Source organism: Myotis yumanensis, unplaced genomic scaffold (genome assembly GCF_028538775.1).
Source record: "Myotis yumanensis isolate MYYU_CA2020_CCGP unplaced genomic scaffold, mMyoYum1.0.hap1 SCAF_12, whole genome shotgun sequence".
In the NCBI taxonomy this organism is placed as follows: Eukaryota; Metazoa; Chordata; class Mammalia; order Chiroptera; family Vespertilionidae; genus Myotis; species Myotis yumanensis.
Genome location: NW_027223763.1, coordinates 6317934 through 6339291, shown reverse-complemented (window position 1 = coordinate 6339291; position 21358 = coordinate 6317934). Strand labels below are relative to the sequence as shown.

The 21358-nt window shown below is 44.6% G+C and overlaps 1 protein-coding gene across 6 annotated transcripts in view; it reads left to right on the top strand.

Moving 5' to 3' along the window:
• The window catches only part of RALGPS1 (Ral GEF with PH domain and SH3 binding motif 1), a 224092-nt gene that overhangs the window by 86671 nt on the left and 116063 nt on the right, over positions 1-21358 (top strand). For all 6 annotated transcript variants that reach the window (XM_070430641.1, XM_070430640.1, XM_070430638.1 and 3 more), the window contains exons 6-7: positions 6431-6520; positions 9729-9821. In XM_070430641.1, the coding sequence (XP_070286742.1) occupies positions 6431-6520; positions 9729-9821 (183 nt within the window). The remainder of the gene's footprint in view (positions 1-6430; positions 6521-9728; positions 9822-21358) is intronic.

Here is a 21358-nt window from a genome sequence, read left to right as displayed (position 1 = left end):
TGGGGCTGAGGGTGGAGGGTGCAGAGGTTGAGGGAAAGAGGGGCCCTTGAAGTCCCTTCTAACTCCAGGTTTCTACGAAAACTGTGAATGGGCTTATGAGAAATTTATGGCAAAGAAGATTTCTTATAAGAAAAGACAGTATTTGTAAACCTGAATTTTTCTTTACTTTGTGCTTTGACTGTTTTATTTGTGGTTGATTAAATAAATTTCTTTGTGTTCATAACTATTTTGCTTTATTCATCTATAATACTGTTCAGATATTTCCCAGGGGATATCTTAGTCTTCAGTGGCTAAACTCTAGTGCTAATTATACCACTGGAACAATAATGGTGATAATAATAGTGTCTGTATTTTAAAAGCTTATTAGCACCATGACCAAGTTGCATTTATTCTACGACTAGTATACATGGCTGGTTCAACAGTTGAAAATCAACTCATGTAATACAGTGTATTCATAGGCTAAAGAAGAAAAATCATACTATCATACTAATTGATTCAAAAAAGCGTTTGACAAAATTCAGCATCCATTCATGACTTTTTCGGAAATCTCAGCAAATTAGGAAGCTTTTTCAACTTGATAAAGGATATCTACAACAGTCCTGCAGCCAACATCACACTTAATGGTGAGACACTGGTGCTCTCCCCACAGGATTCGGAACAAGGCAAGGGTGCACTCTCTTAACACTGCCATTCATACCGGAAGTCCTGACTAGTGCAATAAAACAAGAAAAGAAAAGATATACAGGTCGAAAAGGGAGAAATAAAACTGTCTTTATTCACAGATGACATGATTGTCTATTTAGAAAATCTCAAAGAAATCTATTTTTTTAAAAATACATCCTGGAACTAATAAGTGAGTATAGCAAGGTTGCAGTTTGTAAGGTCAATATACAGAAGATTTTCTATACCAGCAACGAAGAATTGGAATTTGAAATTAAAAAAAAAAATCTACAATAATACACAAACACATGAAGAAATATACTTAGGTATAACACTAACAACTAGGTACAAGTTCTGTTTGTAGAAAACTATAAAACCCTGATGCAAAAAAGCAAAGTAGATAGAAATAAATAGAGAAATATTCTATTTTCATGGGTTAGAAGATTCATTATTAAGTTCTTCCCAGTTGATCTGTAGATTCAGTTCAAGCCCAATCAAAATCTCAGCAAGCTATTTTATAACTATCAATAAGCTGATTCTAAAGCTTATATGGAAAGACTAAAGACATAACACTGAAAAAAAAACAAAGTTGGCAGACTCACTCTACCTGATTTCAAGACAGACAGAAAAGCTACAGTAATAAAGACAGCATGATATTGACCAAAGACTAGACATCTAAGACAGTGGAACAGAATAGAGCAGTGGTCGCCAACTGGCGGTCTGCAGACCACTGGTCGTCCGTGAGGTCCGAAAGGTTGGCGACTGCTGGTTTAAGGAAACCTTTGGAGCAGCAGTTGCCAACTGGTGGTCCACAGACCACTGGTGGTCTGTGAGGTCCGAAAGGTTGGCGACCGCTGCAATAGAGAGCCTAGAAGTAGACCCATACAAACATAGTCAAATGGTCTTTGACAAATGCATAGGGACATTCAATGGAGAAAGGGTAATTTTATCAACAAATGATGCTGGAATAATTGGAATTTTTTCAGCATATATAAAAAAATGAACCTAAGTTTACATCTTTCATAAAAATTAACTTAAAATGGACATAGACCTAAATGTAAAAGTCAAAACTATAGGTCAGACTTGATAGACTTTCCTAAATAGTGGCAATTTAAGTGGAAGCTAAAAGTCAAAACTATAAAACTTTTGGGAAAAAACATAGAAGAAAATCTACATGACCTTTGATGATTATTTATTAGATATGATACCAAAAGTACAATCCATGAAAGAACAACTTGAAAAGTTGGACTTCATTAAAATTAAAATTTTCTACTCTGCAAAAGACATTGCTAAGAGAATTTTTTTTTAAAAAAGCACAGACTGGAAAAAATATTTACAAAACACATATCTGATAAAAAAAACTTGTATCCAAAATATACTCTGAAAATTCAACAATAAGAAAACAACCCAATTAAAAAATGGGCAAAAGATCTGAGTAGACACCTCACCCAAGAACATGTGCAAATGGCAAATAAACATGAAAAGATGCTCAACATCATTTGTCACTGGAAAATGTAAAAGACTACATACCAATTAAAATAGCTAATAAACAAAATTTGACAAATACCAATTGCTAGCAAATACCCAGAGCAACACAAACTCTTGTTCATTGCTGGTGGGAATGCAAAATAGTGCAGACACAACCCAGCAATGCACTGCTAGGTATTTGGTTTCTAATCTCATTATCTACTAAAAGGAACCCAGGCTTTTTGGAGAAAAGTGGCTGGTTTAGGACTGGGGCAAGAAATGTCCAAGATGAGCCTGTAGCACCTTATAATGCTGGAAAATAAGGAAATGCTTAAACAAGCCCACAAACCAAAGCAATGCTGGGGGTCAAAGGGAAGGGACGCAGGAACCAACTGAAAGAGGCCTCAGTGGCTGAAGTGGGAATGATCTGAGCAACAAAATAAATGACAGTATTGGATCAGAACCCAAAGTATAAAATAAATATAGGTGAGTCCATTCTGATATAAATAAGTGATTGGATAAATAAAGGGGGCAGACAAGACAAACCTCTTATGCAGAAGAATTCCAAATAATTAATGTAGATAGTTTGACCTCAAGAAGGTGGAGCAAGCACAGCTGCCCTCTTCCCTCTATAGCATCTTCCTTGGAGAGTTTGAGGTGAAAGTATTATTTATGTGACCAATTCCCTATTGATGGGCATTTTCTATTCTTTTGCTTTATAAACAGTGTGTCAGTGAACCTTTGTACGTATGTCCCTCTAAATTTCTATATTCATAAGGTAAATATTCTAGGGAGAATATAACTTTAAAGACACATTCAAGTTGTTCTTCAAAATGGTCCTTTGAATTTATATTCACCAAAACAGTGTTGAAAAGTACCAGTTTCTCCACACTTTTGGTACAATGTATGACTCACAAAGGATTAATATGTTTTCTTTAATATACAAAGACCATTTACTAATCAATAGTAAGAGGACAGATGTCCCAATAGAAAGATGGGTGAAGGACCTGAGCAGGTAATTCACAAGGCAAATAGTGCAAGTGACCTATAAGTATTTGTAACAAAAAACTGAAAAGAAGGCAAAAAAATGTTGATTGAGCAGTCATTAAAGAAATGCAAAATAGAAACAGTGAGATATTATTTTGCCCATTAGTTTAGTAACGAAAAAAAGAGTTGTAATAATTGGTACATGTGCCTGTGTATGGGAACACGGATCTGCTCAAACTTGTTGATAGATAAACAAATAGACCTTTTAGAGGCCAAGTTTTTTATATCTACTTTTGGAAAATAGGTACACATACTTTTATTCATTCCACCTTACAGGAATTTTATCCTAAGACATTAACTAAAAGTATGTTAATATATATATATATATATATATATACATATATATATATATATATACACTCACCACAGCAAAATTTTTTTATGTGTTAATCCTCACCCGAGGATATTTTTTCCATTGATTTTTTTAGAGAAGTAGGAAGGGAGGGAGGGAGGAAGAGAGCAAGAGAAAAAGAAACATTGGTATGAGAGAGTTTCATTGCTCAGCTGCCTCCTGAATGAATCCCAACCGGGGCCGGGGATCAAACCTACAACCCAGGTATGTGCCCTTGACCGGGAATCAAACCCAAGACCCTTCTGTGTGTGGGCCCGCACTCTAACCATTTAGCAATCTGGCCAAGGTACCACAACATTCTTTTCTACAACAAAAAATTAGAAATAACCTACCCAACAATAGGGGATCACTTAATGATGCTACATTCCTAAGATGAAATACCTAGCAACTGCTAAAAAGTATGTTGTGGAAGAATATTTATTCACTTATAGAAATTCTTGTGATATGATTAACATGCAATGTATACTCTTTGGAAAGAAAGGCTAGCTAGACGGACACACACCACAGTGGTTATCTTGGTGGTCTGTATGTTGCAAGTGATTCATCTTTTGTGCTTATCTCTGTTTCCCTTGTTTTCTACATTAAGCTTCTTTTAAATTTTGTAGTTAGAAAAGAGAATTAAAAATGTTTAGGCCCTAGTTGGTTTGGCTCAGTGGATGGAGCGTTGGCCTGCAGACTGTAGGGTCCCAGGTTTGATTCCAGTCAAGGGCACATGCCTGGGTTGTGGGCTTGATCCCCAGTAGGGGGTATGCAGGAGGCAGCCAATCAGTGATTCTCTCATCATTGATGTTTCTATCTCTCTTTCCCTCTCCCTTCCTCTCTGAAATCAATAAAAATATATTTTTTAAAATGTTTAGAACTGCTGATCCTACCTTTGTAATATCTTCCTTACCTGCCCCTTCCTCCATCTGCCTCAGCATGGCCCTAGCTCAGGCCTCCCACCTCTCACTTAGACCATTGCACCAACTTCCTGTTGGGTGTTCCTATAAATGGATCTAGCCTGTCATTCTTCTGCTCAGAAGCCTCTGGGACTCTCCTGTGTGTAATTATTTGTCTTAGGTCCTTCTTATCACTTTATTTCTCCAGAGCCCTACAATCTGGCTTTCACTTCCCTTGTTAGCATCAAATCTCCCTCATCATCTCCACCCCACAGCTGTTGCGTTAGTCTACTTGGCTCTCCCTGGTCCTGGTGTATACACCACACCTCAGTCCTACCTTTACCTGTAGAAAGTCTACCCACCTTTCAAGACCTGCCTCCTCTAAGAAGCCCTCCTCTATCATCACCTCCCCCATACTCCAGGCCAGGCCACCACCACCAGCTGCCTCCTCCTCTGGTCACCTCCATACCAGGCAAGCACTGATAGGGTCTGGATTGCAGTGCCTGGAGCCTCTACACAGTAAGGGCTTCATGAAAGTCTGTTGGATTGAATTGACCTAGAGTTGCCTCCACATGCCATATACTACAGATCAGAGTCAACTCTCCTGCTCTATAAATATGTGTGATTTTTTTGGCATGCAGGAATTTATTAAATTATACAGGACACATACATGATCAAATTGGAAATTATGTGGCATAAAAATGTCCATGTATTAAAATATAAGGTTTATGGGTATATCACGTGGTATCCAGAATATCTTCCTTCCATAACTGGCTAGTAAACATTTGAGTCTGAACTTAATTTTAGGCAATTCCTTGGGAAAAAATGATTCTATGGAAACCAGGGCATGTCCTGGAACCAACCACAGATAATTATGCAGAGAAAACTTTTCTATAATATTCCTGCTTAATGTGAAAAGCAGAGTTTTGATTCTTGGTTATTCTTTCCTTGTTTTCTCATTGGAAAGGGCCAGTACTTCAGTAAAGAGGATACATTTGGTTGCAGCAGTAAACGTGCTTTGTTAACTCTAGAATATTCTTAACTAATTTTTGCTTAGTAGAATTTAGAGGTTTTCAATGCCCCGCCTTCCTTTGAACCCCACACCCTGTCCCTACTCCCCACCTTTCTCTTTAGAGCTTCATTGCCCTCTTAGCCTCTGTGCTCTGCAAAGAGCCGTGGCAGCAGTGAAACCTCAGCCAGAAAGCTGGCCGCTCCCCAGAGCTCTCGGCATAAAGCTCCTCTGTGTTCTCAGAGGTGTCATGCGAGTCACCTACACATGGGGAGATGACTTTCTTGGTCCCACCAAAGGACTCGGGGGCTTGAGGCTGTTGATTTATGTGAAAGGTCAAGTCTGAGTGATGTTCTGAACCAGAAGTAGCAGGATGCTCTTTGGCATCTGCTGTCTCCACAAAAACATGTCCTTAATCTGCATTGTTTTATGGAACTTTGTAAGATATTTCTGTGTCATTTTCATTAGTATTTGGGTAACCCTACCCTAGAAAATTAAACTTGTTACAATTGTGTGAATATTGGTAAAGTCTTCTTGTCTTAGGTCTGGCTGAGGATATGGATCTCGTGGGTGGTACTGACAGTATGCATATCCCTTTGGCCACTTGTCCATTCATCCATCCATCCATCCATGGCCTCCCCACATCTGGGATCCTTCTGAGTAGGAATCCTGTCTGACCCATCTCAGAATTCCCTGCAGCGCTTGTCGAGAGACTCCTGTCATGGAGGCGCAATAACTAACCCCCTGGGGGATGATGACAAAAGTATTGACCTCTCAGCACCACTGTGTGTTGGAGAGGTGGTGCTGAGAGTAGGGGACCCATTTGCCAGGTAGGGTGTCATTAAGGAACCCGAGACCTCACACAACCCTGAGTGATGCTTTCCCAGTTTCCCAGCTTCTTGGGAAATCCCATTAAAAGTGGTGGGCAGGGTGACATGGTGGCCCAGCATTTAACAACTTTTCTGGTGTGTGTGTCTGTCTGTCTGTCTCTGTCTGTTTGTGTATTTGACTCTACAGGTCAGCTTTTGGGTTGTACGAGAAATTCTAACAGCACAGACTTTAAAAATAAGGGCAGAAATCCTGAGCCATTTTGTGAAAATAGCCAAGGTAAGCTGTTTTTATTTTTTCAATCCCCTTTCCTTTCCTTTCTCTCTGTCTCAAAAATGTGTCCCTGCCCAGATGGCGTGGCTCAGTGGTTGAGCATCAACCTATGAACCAGAAGCTTAGGATTCGATTTCCAGTCAGGAAACATGCCCGGTCAGGACACATGCCTGGGTTTCAGGTAGCCAATCAATGATTCTGTCTCATTGATGTTTCTATCTGTCTTTTCCTCTCTCTTCCTATCTGAAATCCATAAAAAAAATATTTAAAAAATGTTTTCTCAATAATTTGGGAGCAGCTGTGCTCTGGGTCTGCCTGGGCAGGGTTCAGATAGGGGGCGGTGACCTGACTTCCCCAGACAGAGGCAGCTGGGAGACTGACCTGGATGCCCACTCGGCTCCCCCCCCCCCGCCATCCCCCCCCCTCCCGCCACACACACACAGTTGGCAGCATGCTCCTCCACCCTGTGATTTTGGCAGCCAGCTATTCTCTTTGGCCTTTCACACTCTCCATGAGGCCCCAGGGGCTACCCCTGGGATCCACCCTCCTCCTCCTTCAAATTTAGTCGGTTCAGGGTTGGTGAGTTTACTTAGCATTGATTTTTGTGATGCCATCACATCCTGCAGTTTTGTCCCCAGCCAGCAAAGCTCACCCACCCATCCTGAGCTAAGAGCTGGGCCGGATGACCCTGTTGCTCCCACTCCCAACTCCTGCCTGATGGGTTCTGTCCTTGTCAGTAGTTGGGTACCGGCTCATGTCTGCATCCCACCTTTCCCCTCTTCCCTCATTTCTGCCAGCCCTGCTGTGGTCCCAGGGGCCTTTCTGAACCACTCTCATCACTTACACAGCCCAGCCACCTCCTCCCCACACACTTCTCCCGGCCTCCAGCTTGCCTGACCAGCAGAACACTGTTCTGCCTGGTCCATTCCTTGCTTCATGTGCACCTGTTGTTTCCCCACCCCGATCCTAGGCCAGCTAACCTTTACTGAGGCCCCTCAGCAGCCAGGCACCGCAGTAAGAGCTTTGGGGAAATGATCGTAGTCAATGTCACATGATTACTATCCCATTCCCAGAGGACGAAAGGGAGGCTAGCGAGGTGAGTGTCCATGCCCAGGGCCCACAGAGTCCGTGGAGCATGCCTTCTGGGGAGCTGCTCTCCTGCCCTCCCTCGAGGAAGGTTAAGGGCATCCATCTATGAAGTATGTGTGTTAGGGGCACTGTTATGTCCTGTGCGTCTGAAGTACTTGGACCAGGCTGGGCTTCGTGATACTTGCTGTTAGCGAGTTTGTGCTGGGCCTTCTGAGAAAGTGTGATTATGTTCCAGCCTACCTCGTGCTTTCTGTTTGGAAATGAGTTTATGGTCCTCACCCAAGGGACCTAAAGGGATCCCTTTTAACCTCTGCCATCTTCTGATGGTGGACCGCCATGCTGCACGGTGCCTTGGGAATGTGCTTGTGCAGGTTCCTCCTCCTCTGGGCCTCAGTTTCCCATCCATACAAGGGAAGGGGTGGACTGGATCATCTCCCAGAGCAGCGGTCGCCAACCGGTGGCCTGTGGACCACTGGTGGTCCGTGAGGTCCGAAAGATTGGTGATTGCTGTCCCAGAGGACCTTCAGCTCTAAAGAAATTCTGTAACAGGTATCGTAATTCAGTTATATACGACGAAATTCTGTTTGCACAGAGAATCTGTTATTCCACAGCAGGAAACAATTAGAGAACGTTACAAGATGTGTGAAGTTTGAACGTTGTGGTAAGGGAGAAATCTCCAAGTAGGAGCAAAGCCATGAAGACTAGGCATGAGGGCTTTTCATTTATTTGTCCGTTTCACTAGGCCCTCCTGGGTGCTGAGCTAGGTACTGGGGACGTGACGGCAGGCATGACTTTGCCCCAGCCCTCAGGGAGCACCGTCCAGTGTGCTAAGGAGAGGCACAGACTGTTGTGGGGTCAGACAGTGGGGTCCCCAGACTTGGGAACATGGTCAGGAAAGACATAGTAGAGGCAGTAGCACCTGAGCTTGGAAGTACCCAAGATGAGTGACGGGGGACATGGGGGGACACGTCTTCCTGACAAAGAATGAGCAACTCACATCACCATGAGTGCTGACCCTGGCGTCAGGCCCTGGTCGAGGCAGTTTACATGCGCCGTCCCAGGTAGCAGAGGGGTCGCGACTTCCTTCCTTGTTTATTTTTTAAAAATATATTTTTATTGATTTCTGAGAGAAGAGAGAGAGAGAGACATCAATGATGAGAGAGAATCATTGATCAGCTGCCTCCTGCACACCCCCCACCGGGGATCGAGCCCGAAACCTAGCATGTGCCCTTGACTGGAATCGAACCCGGGACCCTTCAGTCCACGGGCTGACGCTCTATCCACTGAGCCAAACCAGCTAGGGCCCTTCCTTGTTTTAACTATGAGGGTGCCAAGGCTCAGGAGTAGTGTTTGAAGTGGTGACCTGTGCCATGGACACACAAGGAGTGGGTGCCCTGGGGGTGGGGGGTCTGGAGAGCCTGCTGCTAACCCAGGCTTCATGGGCTCCCGAGAATGAGACTGGGAGCCCCGTCTTGTTAGCAGGCTTCCCTCGAATAAAACCAGGACCAGAGCCATTACATTTTTCTGCACTTACTCTTGACTGTGTCTCCTTCTGTTGCCCTCCATGGCAAGGAACTTGTCTGAGTCTGAATTGAATCCAAATGTTCTCACTAATTCCGGGTCTGGTTCAGAGGAGTATGGTCAAGTGGCTGGAAAGCCAGATCTGTCCTGCCAGCCGAGGCGGGTTATGCAGACTGATGGCGCCTTTCCTTAGCCCCCCATTCAGTGTCCAGGTGATCACCAAAGACCCACGCTGATGTTGGCCAGCTGAGGTTTCAGTGCACAAAAGCCTGCTGGGACTGTTCAGATTTGTCTAAAAAAAAACCAACAAAACAAAACATAAAGGGCGTTATCAAACCTTCTTCTGAGCCATGTTTCTGTCCAGCAGCCAGACTAGTCAGCTTATGAAATTTTGCAAATGTTGTAGCTGCAAACTCACCTTGTGGCAATTTGAAAGGAAAAGAGCATATGGTTTCTATGAACTTCCTAGAACTACATTTTCTACATGAGATATTTTTAAGTGCAATTGAATTTCATAAATATGACATTTGGTAACACTTGAGCGTGTTTTTGTTCTGTTGTTTATAGCAGCAAAATAATCTATTCCATATCTTTTTCCCCCCAGAAACTCCTAGAACTCAACAACCTTCACTCTCTCATGTCTGTGGTGTCGGCATTACAAAGTGCACCCATCTTCAGGCTGACAAAGACCTGGGCTGTAAGTGAATCTTCCTGAGTCTGTTCCTTTGATTTTGGCTGTCACTTCAGTGCTGAAGCTCTTCATTCCTTCAGCCCCAGAGGCTTTCTCTGCCTGTCCGCCCTGTGCCAACAACGGAGGACGACTGGGGGCTCAGGCACTGCTCCCTGGGCACCTTCTCTTCTCCAGTGGCCTCAGGAAGTTGGGAGGACACCGACGTGGATGAGTTTGGGACCTTCCTCTACCCTACCACGTCCAGTGTGACGGCCGGGTCAGCGCACGACTCCTGCCCTCCGCTTGGCTGGTATTCGTCTCTGGCAGGCGCCAAACAGTGCTTGGCTAGGTCTCTGGGCTGATGGTTTGCAGCTGCTGTGGGTTGCTGGCCATATAGCTAGGAGTTTCTCTGGAGAAACCTGTGACCCTCCTGTAGGGAAAACTGCTTTTTTCCTGAAGACCATGGGTAGTTTCAGCCCAGAGGTGGAGTCTGATAGTTATATAATTGAGTCCGTAGGAAAGTTTTTCTGCTATAAAAATATCTCAGACCTCTTTATCCTCCTTAGCTTGGCACGATGCCTGACACGGGGAAAGTAATCGCTATTTCCATAGCTCGTTAGCATTCACCTCCTGGCTGCCTGGTCCAGGGTCTCACAGCCACGCAGCCCAAGCCTTTCAAGACCTGTTTATGTCCCTCGGAACTGAAGGAAACGCTATGGAATTGTCAGCTGTGCTTCTGCAACTCATTTCCGACCTTCTCCCTGCCAGCCTGTGGGGCTGGGCTCTGTTTCACACTTGGCTAGTTCCAGGGCTTTTAGGGATTATGTGTAGGTGATCAGATTTGAGCCTTGTTGCTTTAAAGTGCAATTTTCCATCGATCTAGCTCTAGCAAAGTCGGGTGAGGAGTGTTAGCTTAGACTCAGAGACCTGGGTTTGTGTTCAGGCGCAGTGCAGAGCGTGACTCCTGTGGGACTCGTTTCCATATCTACTCAGAGAGGTTGGCCTAGGTTAGCGGTTTTCCATCACTGCTTTTGGAGCCCCAGGGGTTCCTTGGAGCTGCCGGGGTGAGGGTGCCAGGGGCTGGGGGAGAAGGGGGAGGGTGCCAAGTAGACAGTGGGGCACTATTTCTAGCAGAGCAGCTCTGTTTGTATCAGTTTTGTATACCGGCTTCTGGGTGAATTTCAGTAGAGCAATGGCTTTAGAGGCGGAAAGCAAGTTTGGAAGCTGCTGGTTTATGCAGTAGCTGCCAGCCCTGTGATTCCCCGACTCCATCTGAGCTTGAGGCTTTTTTTCAAAAGTTGCTTGGAGAGTCTTTTTGAAATGAATTTTCCATCATGTAGATGCTGTTATTGTTTCTTGGACTGCTGGGAGCTCTGCATGGACCCAGAGGAGTGAACGATGAATCTCAGGGTGCATAGACCTTCCTGTCAGCAGTATTGTGGCTCTCAGGAGCCCTCTAAATTATGGTTATGAGGGCTGTCAGGAGTCTCACAAGCCACCACTCACCCACCTGTCCTGCTAGTCCAAGGACACTGGTGTACACAGAGCATTTGGGAAACGGAGAAGGCCAAACACATCATCTTTCCCCTTCATCCTGATCACCCAGCTCAGAGGCATCAAGACTGTATTGTATCCCTGACACTCTCCACGCCTGTCCTTACACAGCACGTGGCACATCTGCTCTGTAGTTTTGTTCACAGGTCCACCTCCCCTCTGACTGCCTGCCTTTATGATGAGGCCCGATCCCCCCTGTATCCCAGGTTCCTGGCTGAGTATGCACTTGTTGTTTGAATTGTGTATGTTTATTGTGCTGAATTGAATTCTTCTCTTGCTCCTAATTTCTGATAATAAGATTAGCCATAGAAATGTAGCCCTCCCCCACATGCCCCTCGATCTGGTCCTGGTGAGACCTTGGGCCCAAGAGCAGGGAGGAGCAGGGGCACCAGGGCACTGCTGAAGTATTTATAGTCTTCATTTATCAGAAAAGGAATCTGAGGTCCAAGAGGCACAGTGACCTGTCCAAGATCACAGAGCCAGCGGGTGCAAGCCGATGTGCTGCAGCCTTGCCTTGCCGGGCCTCCTAGCCCATGTTCTTGGCCAGCGTGCCAGATGAGCTGGCAGTGACGGAACCTGGCGTTGGAAGCAGGGTGAGCGCAGGGCTTGGAGAAACAGGCACTCTCGCTGTTGGGAAATGGGTCTGGAGAAGGGAGGCTGGTTCCCTGCCCTGGGGACAGGGCAGCCTGGCTCCCTGGCATTGCTCTGAAACCCTGGGTATCTGGGAAACAGGAAGAAGTGAGCTACAGGTGTGGGAGGAGACCTGCCACCTGGTTGCACCAGTGGTGACTGCCAGTGAGGACCAGTTGGTCATTAGCTATAGGGCAGGGTAACCTTTTGGCTGGCCCCTGCTGGCTGTTGAGTGCCAACAGCTGAGTGAGCTGGGACAGGATCGAGATTGGTACCAGGCACAGGCCTGCACATAGTAGGCGCTTAATTAATGCTGACTAGATGCACAAACAGGGAGGGAATCAACTTTGCTGGCCTGGAAAAATACAGACAGGGTCTGATTTATCCCAGTACTAGGGCCACTTTGGAATATTGGCTGCCTCAAAGCCATGAGACCTTAGAAGTTATATCAGCCAATTCTGATTTCCTGAGTACACATTACCGTGTGTACTTATTCATTCTGCAAATCAAATATTTATTGAATGCCTCCTCCATGCCAGGCCCTAAGACTCTGCTCAAGGCCCCTGTCTTCATGAGCTTTTTTTTTTTTAATGTTATTCAGCGGAGACAGACATGTTATTGAGGGAGAATAAACACATGCCTAGTCTGCCTGGCACAAGAAGTGATCGATGTTTGTTGAATGCATGAAGTAATGAGAAAAGAACTGTCAGATGGGAACAAAATGATCAGAAGACTGAAACAGGAGGATGTGATAGAAACGACCGGGTGTTTAGGGAAGGCCTGCCCGACCCCTGAGTAACAAGAGGAGCCAGCGGTGCCAAGATGAGGGCACGCACATTTTAGGCAGAGGGCTCAGCCAGTGCAAAGGCCCACAGCGGGAAGAAACGCAAAGGCCATTGGGCAGGAGCACAGTGGGCCAGGAGGAGTGGGTCAGGATGCCGTGCATGGGAAACCGGACCAATCAGGAAGGGCCAGGGCCCAGCAGAGGAACTAGGTTGTATTCTAAGTGTAGAAAAGGGTTTTAAACAGAGACTGACATGATCTGGCTCACAGTTGCTTGTTTTTTAATTACAGTTGCTACTGGGTAGAAAAAAAATTGAGTGGGGGACTCTGGAAGGAGCCCACAGTGGGATGGGGCCTCCTTAGGAGGTTAGGGCAGAATCCAGGAGAGAGGCAATGCTGGCCGGGAGGAGGAAGTGGCAGTGGACATGGAGAACAGGAAACTGATAGGAGAGGCATTCTGAAGACGGGGTTGGCAGGACTTGTGATGGATGGGATGTTGGAGATGAGGAAAAGAAAGGAATGAAGGATGTTTCATAGGTTTTGCACTTGAGCAACTGGGAAAATGGTGGAACTCAGTCCCAAGAGGAGACTGACTTATTCATGAGTGACCTGGGGGTATGGGATTCCTGGAGAATGGGTGAGTCACTCCTTACAGTAATTAGGATCATGTGCTATGCATCACACACATACACATACACGCACACATGCACGCACATGCACACACGCACATGCACACACGCACACACACGCACAGCTTGCTCTGTGCGCGTTCCTATTATGATTCACTCTTTCCTACTGAATTGATCCAGAGATTTTGACTCATCTGCAGCAGTAAGTGAAAACTGAGGTTTCTGGCTGTTAGGACATCTCAGTTGATGGGCCAGGAGGCCTGGTCTGCAGGGTGGTGACTTGGAAAAGGAACTTCTGGGAACGGGGCTCTCACTCCCAGACATCTGGGGGCACAGGGTCATGGAGCTGCAGTTCTGGGAATGGCTACTTTGCAGATATCCTAAGAAGGCAGATGTGTTTGTATTTCAGAGTTTAGGGTCTTTCATCCAGGAAGTATCCCAGTAGCCCCCGCTCTGATGTTGAGAAGGTGGTGACAGGCATGGGCTGCCTGTTTCAGGCTTTCCCAAGCCTTAAGAGGTGAGATGGTGAGGGGCGAGGAGATGGAAGGCAGAGGAGACCAACACTTGCACTCTCCAGTTGCTCCTTTCCCAGACATTCTTCAGGGGCCCTGCCTGCGCTGCCTCTCAGAAGCTCCCAACCATGGTTTCTGCTGATTCGCCACCCTCATCTCTCTTGACATCGTCGCAACATTGGACACTGTTCATCGCCCTCTTCTTGAAAAATCTCTTCGCTTGGCTTGGTGCCCTTCCTGCCCTTCTGGCAGCGGGCTCCTCCCCGCCTGCTTTTGTTCCTTCCTCCCCCTAGATGCAAGTGTTCTGGAGGCTCTGACCCCAGTTCCCACCCTCCCCAATCCATTTCCCATCCCTTGGGGATGTCACTGGCTTGGAGAGCTTCAGCCATCACCTCTGTGCCTCAGCGGTGGCTGCCTCCTCCCTCTCCCTAGCCTCTCTTCGGAGCCCTGGGCCCGCATTCCCACGCCTGCCCCACAGAGACCTCTGATCACATGTTCCTTTCACAGCTCACAACTTGGCATGTCTGAAATCCAACTTTGGTTTCCAGGAAGTGACAGTGGGTGCCAGAAGCCTCTCTTAGCAGACTGTTTTGGACTTCGAGGCAATATGGCAGACTGAGCTGATAAGGAATAAGTTTCAGTCTCCCAATTGCCTGCTCCACAAACACACAAACACACACTGGAAAAAATACAACCAAAATAAAAACCAGGAAGCAATGCTAAGCCAGAGCTAAGAAAGGGAAGTCATTATGTGCTAGAAATAAAGATGCTCTCAGAGTCAGCACAGTTAGCAGTTATGTGAAATGGCCAAGGCCCTTACAGGGGGCTCGGGGCCTAATGCCTGCACAGAAAGGAAAGGCCAGACTGCAGCCTCCATGTAATTCAGTTCCCATAGGAATCAGAGAGCCATCCGTGTCACCTGTCAGAAAATATCTGTTCATCTGGGAAGTCCCCAAGGGAGCATGAAAGGAAAAAGTCACTTTGGAGAAGCTGTCATGCTGGCCTGTATGTCAGGTGGCTGTGGGCTCTGAGGACACATGACCCGAATTCCTGAATTGTCTGGGGACCTCAGGTCAAGAAATGAGGGGCAGTGTGGACTCTTGATGCATACATGTTGGCTCAGCCTTGGACCTACCTCTTATGGTAAAGATTAAATGAGTAAACATATGAAAAAATAACACACAACATGTTTAGAATGACACCTGGCACATAGTAAGGGCCCTTGGCAAACTTTTTCAGGGAACAATCTCAACCTCCTGGCTTACTCTTGGGGCTTTGTGGGAATGTCTCCTGGGGTCGCCGTGAGTGGAATTTTTAAAAATTAGCTATTTTTATTGGAAACACCTAATTGTCATACAAGATTATACATTCTGTGCGTATGTATGCATGTGAATGTATGTTTGTGTGTATATATGGGTGTACATGTAAACTGTTACAGGATATTTTTTAAAAGGTAAAATCAGGACTTATACAAATACAAAACAAATACTTGTCCAAGATTTTATTTAACTCATTAATTAGTGAGAGAACTAGTAAGATATCACAACTGTATCAAGGAGAACCCAGAGTGCTTATAGTCAGGTAAGGAATGTTGAAATACTTTTTTAAATGGAAATAAAACTGTCAGTATTCCCAGGGTGATAACCAGGCATTCCGTGACACACAGTTTGCCTTTCTGTGGACAGGAGTTGCTTGCAGTGTAACATTTTCTGCACGTTAACTTTTATCTGTACAGAGTTTAAATAGCCTTAGTAAAAGACACAGACAGACAGATGACGGGGATGCCTACTAAATTCAAAGCCACAATTTTTCTTATTTATGGCAATCTCCATTGCATGTAATATTTTACATTAGATATATGACTTTGTGGCTTATTTTTCATAACTGATCATTTGTATCTAAAGAGGTGAAAATTACCTTTTTAAAATGCCCTAGTTTCATCCCTTACTTATTCCACACTCAGTCTGTTGAATCCATTGGTCCATAGATTAGCCACAGCACTAAAAATTCTTTCCATACCAACAGTAGACACTGGAATTAAAGTAGGACTTTGAGCCAGTTTTACATATTTGGAGCAGCAGGCTCTTTGTTGAAAAACATTTCCACGTATCAAGAAATATTCTCTCAAGGCAATGGGACAAGATACCAAAGTCCTCATAAAGAGGATTTGGAGGGACTTTTATTTTTTTCTCCATGGAGACAGTTTCCAGATTTGAACTATTTACCAGAAGAGGGGGGGTTTTCATTATTAGTCAAATACAAGTGCCACATACAGGCTCTCGGAGTCTGGTAGAGGAAATTTCCAAAAGCAACACTTCTTCAGGTATTTGATCAAGGTTTGTGGTCTTCCTGGCTTTTGACCCCTGTGGTTTATGAGTCCCTGTAGTCCCTTGCAGCTGACACTTAGCACCATGAAATTTATTTAAAATTAATATGCAAGAGTTGATTTTTACCTTGTAATTTTAGTTCACTTTGCATATATGGTTATAACCCCTTTCTCAATTCTAATGTTTTCTATTTCTGCTTTTTGCCTTATTTGTAGAGATTTTACCTGTTCTATTGATATTTTATATAAATTAGTTCTTGGTTTTAGCTATGATTTTTATAGGTTTGGTATTTAGTTTTTTGTTTTTTAACATACCAATTTCTGATTTTACCTATTAATCAATTTCTTACCCCCCCCCCCTTCTAGTTTCTTGAGTTGAATGTTGAGTTGATTTATATTCTTAGTTTTTTTATTGTAAAAGTTTAAAACGATATGCTTTCTCTCAGTATACTAGTTTTGGACTCTTCCCATAGTTTAGCATATAGTGTTTTCATTATTTGTGGTTTTTAAATAGTCCATAATCGTGGCTTCCCCCCTTTTACCCAAGAATTATTGGAGTGTTTTTCAAGGAATTGGATTTTTAAGTTATCATTGTTAGTTTTCTCCTTTTATTCAACAAATACTCAGGCAGCATTCCCTCTGTGTCGGGAACCATAGCAGCTGCCAGAATAGTAGAGGGAATACAGCCCGCACAGCCACTGCCTCATGGGCTGGGTCGTCAGTCCAGTGAGACACAGATGGAGCCACACAATCACAATCACAATGAATATTATGGAAGGACACCTCAGGGTGCCCCACAACTTCTAAACTTACTACAAGTGAGGTGGCCTGTTGTGCTTAGTGAACTTCCCCTCACGCTTATTTCCTTACCTCTTTTCTTGAACGTGAATTGCTTTTAGTATCTCTTTTGACTCAGGTAGGCGGACAATTTATTTTCTTTTACATATACCTAATGGTTTCTTCCTGGGGCTTCCTATAAACTCTAAAACCTCAAGGACCCTCAATTCATATGAGGTGTTTAGTTTATGGCTGTACTTGTCATAAAACTTTAAAACATATATAAGTAAATGCTGTTATTTTTGAATGAACAAACTATATTTTAAAAATTAAATCTTAAAAGAATTTTTTGGCATAATACATGCACGTTAATTTTAAAAACCACTAAGTACTGAAAGGCTTACTGAAACAAGAGCACCCATCTCTCCGTACTCCATTTATTCCCCAGAGGCAACCCTTAGCTGTTAGCTGGTTCTGCTGGTAGTTTCTGCCACATTCCCACCAATGTGCTTTTGCTGTAGTTTCTTGATCCATTTACTTTTGACAGTATTGGGTGACTTCTTTGTATGATAGATGCTGGTTTAGTGTTCCTCATTTTCCCTCATTCTTCACACTCATGTTACCATAGTTAAGTCACTTGTTAAATGAGTACTTAGTGTTTTAATTATTAGGGATGTGTAAATACGGTTCTCTGTAGTCAAGTAGTAAACTATTAAGGACATGTCCTTTCTGGAATACTTTTTTGTTTCTCTAGAATTCTAACTCCCTTTAAAAAAAACCTTATCCTAGCTTCCTGCTATCTACCAGATATTACACACACACACACACACACACACACACACACGACCCTTCAACAATGCAGGTTTGAATTGGACAGGCCACATATATGCAAATTTTAAAAAATTGACCCACCCCGTTCAATTGACCTGCGAAGTTCAAGCCTACATTGTCCAAGGCTCAATTGTGTATGTATATATAACTAGAGGCCCGGTGCACAACATTCGTGCACTGGAGGGGGGGATCCCTCAACCTGGCCTGCGCCCTCTCACAGTCCGGGACCCCTCAGGGGATGTCTGCCTGCAGGCTTCGGCCTGCTCCCCGGGAGAGGCTCCTGCCACTGCCACTGCGCTCACCAGCTGTGAGCCCAGCTTCTGGCTGAGCAGTGCTCCCCCTGTGGGAGCGCACTGACCACCAGGGGGTAGCTCCTGCGTTGAGCGTCTGCCCCCTGGTGGTCAGTGCGCATCATAGTGACCAGTCATTCTGCCGTTTGGTCGATTTGCATATTAGGGTTTTATTATATGTGATAGTTTATATATAATACATTATATTATAATATTATAGATTTTAATATCACATTTTAAATATTATATAATATTTTACTAGATTTTAATACATGTTAAAAAATTTTAATTTATTTTTATTATATATAATAAATATATCTTTTTCCAACAAATGTGTGGTCCTATCAGGTTTTTATGGCACCTTCTCTTTCTCTGGACACATCTCCCATATGTGGACCAGTCGTTCTTAAGGCCTGCTGTTCATCTGTCATCCCAGCAACTCCCTTTACTGCTCCTGGATTGGACCCACTGTTTCCTATATCCTATGTCTTCCTGTAGTTGGTTTATTCCTTTATTTTGCTAGAGGACGTTCTTAAGTAGTTTTCAAATACATGATTGGGAAATAGATGTTCTGAGCTTTTCCATGTCTTCTATCATCCTATGCATTATTATTCAGAAGTCTGATGCGACCCTGACTTCCATTTGTGGGCACAGGATGGAGCAGATGAGTGAAGCTAACCAGATCCAGTCCTTCTGAATGTGTGTGAGTGTGAGTGTGGGGGGTGGGAGGTGGTGGAGAGTATGTATAGAGGCAAGGTCCACAGGGGGAGGTGTGCACTGGAGGAACTCGGCTTTCAATTTAGGAAGCATGCAAATGTGACTGCCTTGGTTGTCCCACTCTGCCAGAGAACCCCAGTTATTGACTTGAGAAATCTGCAGAGCAATTTTCAGGGACATCCTCCAGGGATCTAAGCTCATATTGGCCTGGTCATATCCATGTCAGGACACAGATGCCATGCTTTTCACCTCTGTGGTGCTATGCATAGAGGTACTCGACAGGCTGGGCAGATAGGGTGAATGTGGAAGGGCACATGGGCAATTTCCCAGCTGGGTCCAGAGAGCCAGTGGTATGGGCATTGGGCATCAGCATGGGTCAGCTGCAGTGAAGTGAGGGTAACACACAGGTTTGTTTGACTGCTGGATGAACATGGGTGATCGCCAGAGATTTCAGTGGGGTTCTAAGTTGCATTAATAAAGAAATGACCTCCTCATCAAGAGTATGAGGGGCCTGCCAAACTTTACAATGGGGGCAGTTCATAATTAGAGTCTCGTTCTGACCTGGGTGTATATTGTTCATTTAGTGAATTTTTCTCATCCTTAAATGTTTATTCCAAGTGCTTCTCTCCTTGGCACTTCTCTCACCCATAATTTACTTATTATTTGTCTAGGTTCTTGGTCTCTGTTTACTCACCGTGTTGCTATAATAGACATCTCTCTCCTCTGTGAATTGAGTTCCCCAAGGATACTCAGACTGTGATTATGAACCTGAAATAGAGGCAGTAGTCTTGGCCCCATCTTTGTCACTTGGCTTTGTGAAGACCAGATGAGTTGTATGTTACGGTGCTTTACAAATAGCAAATGGGGGATGGTGTTATTTCCTGTCCATTTGTTAATGTGATGAATTACAGGCTCAAATTAGCAAGCCAGCTAAGCAGCCGCTGTCCCTAGCATCTGTGTAGCATCCCCACCCTGACATGTCCTGGATTTCTCAATAGGAAAAAAACAACTTGCTATTTACTCTCTAACTTCTTCGGCACCGGGACCTTCCTTTAGCTTATTCTTTTACTGCTCCTCCTTGAAGTCCTTGCACTGTCACTGCCCAGCTGGGTCGTTGCACAGCTATGTCCTCTGTGGTTCCAGAGGCTGAGGATCAGGGAATTGGGTAGGGCCTGCCCATGGCAACCCAAGCTCCCTGATGTGCCAGACATGGCCTGAGTCTCAGATTTGCACACCCAGGTCTTGGGAACTGCCCTGCACGTGTACTAAAGAAACCTAAAGGGATTACTTCAGTTCCAAAGGCCTGCTTTTCCTGGTGCTGGATGTCCCCTGGTCCTATTCCACTGCGCTCTGCTGTTTGATGAGCATTGAACACTGGCCTACCTCAGTCTGATGAATGTGGCAGGTCTGCTGGTCCAGGTCTTTGCACAGATCATTGGCGTCTCAACACCAAACTTGACCAAGGACACTCTAGGACTAAGTTCCCTCTCCATTTATACTCCTGGGCTCAGCCATTGATCGCAAATCCCAGAGGCACTGGGTCCTGGAAGCTAAACTTGAGGGAGCCATGTGCTGTGCCAAAGCCAGCCCTCTCCAGTGACCTCCCTAAGACCCTCTTTTTAAGCCTATTCTCTCAGTGTAGACTCCTCTCCTCAAAGTCATTTTATTCAAGGAGACGTATTGCCATTTGCTGGCACTACTCCTTGACTTGGGACATGCAGGATGAACAGGTCTCCATGCCTTCGTTCCAGAAGCCTCCTATGAACATTGAACCACTCTTTCCCTGGTGACTAGCTTTATACACCAGAGATCTGTCATAAAGGATCTTGCTTCTCTAATCTCTGGGCTGTGGATACCTGTTCCTCCTGTATTTTTTCAACTAAGTTATCGCTTAGATGACTGCATATGGATAAAAAGCTTGGCTTCTTTTAATTAAAATACCATAACCAGTATAAATATGACACAGACATAGACTATAGCAGTGATTCTCAACCTGTGGGTCGTGACCCTTTTGGAGGTGGAACGACCCTTTCACAGGGGTCGCCTAAGACCATCGGAAAACACATATACAACAGTGGTTCTCAACCTTCCTAATGCCGCGACCCTTTAATACAGTTCCTCATGTGGTGACCCCAGCCATAAAATTATTTTCGTTGCTACTTCATAACTGTAATTTTGCTACTGTTATGAATCGTAATGTAAATATCTGATATGCAGGATGTATTTTCATTGTTACAAATTGAACATAATTAAAGCATAGTGATTAATCACAAAAACAATATGTAATTATATATGTTTTCCGATGGTCTTAGGCAACCCCTGTGAAAGGGTCGTTCGACCCCCAAAGGGGTCGTAACTCACAGGTTGGCAACCCACAGGTTGAGAACTGCTGGACTATAGGGACTCTGGAGAGACGGCCTGGCTATGGCACAGCACACACAGGTGAATCGTGTGAAATTTCCTGGGGCCGTCAGCAATGGCAGAGATGTTGAGGAGAGAGCCAGTAGCTGTGGAC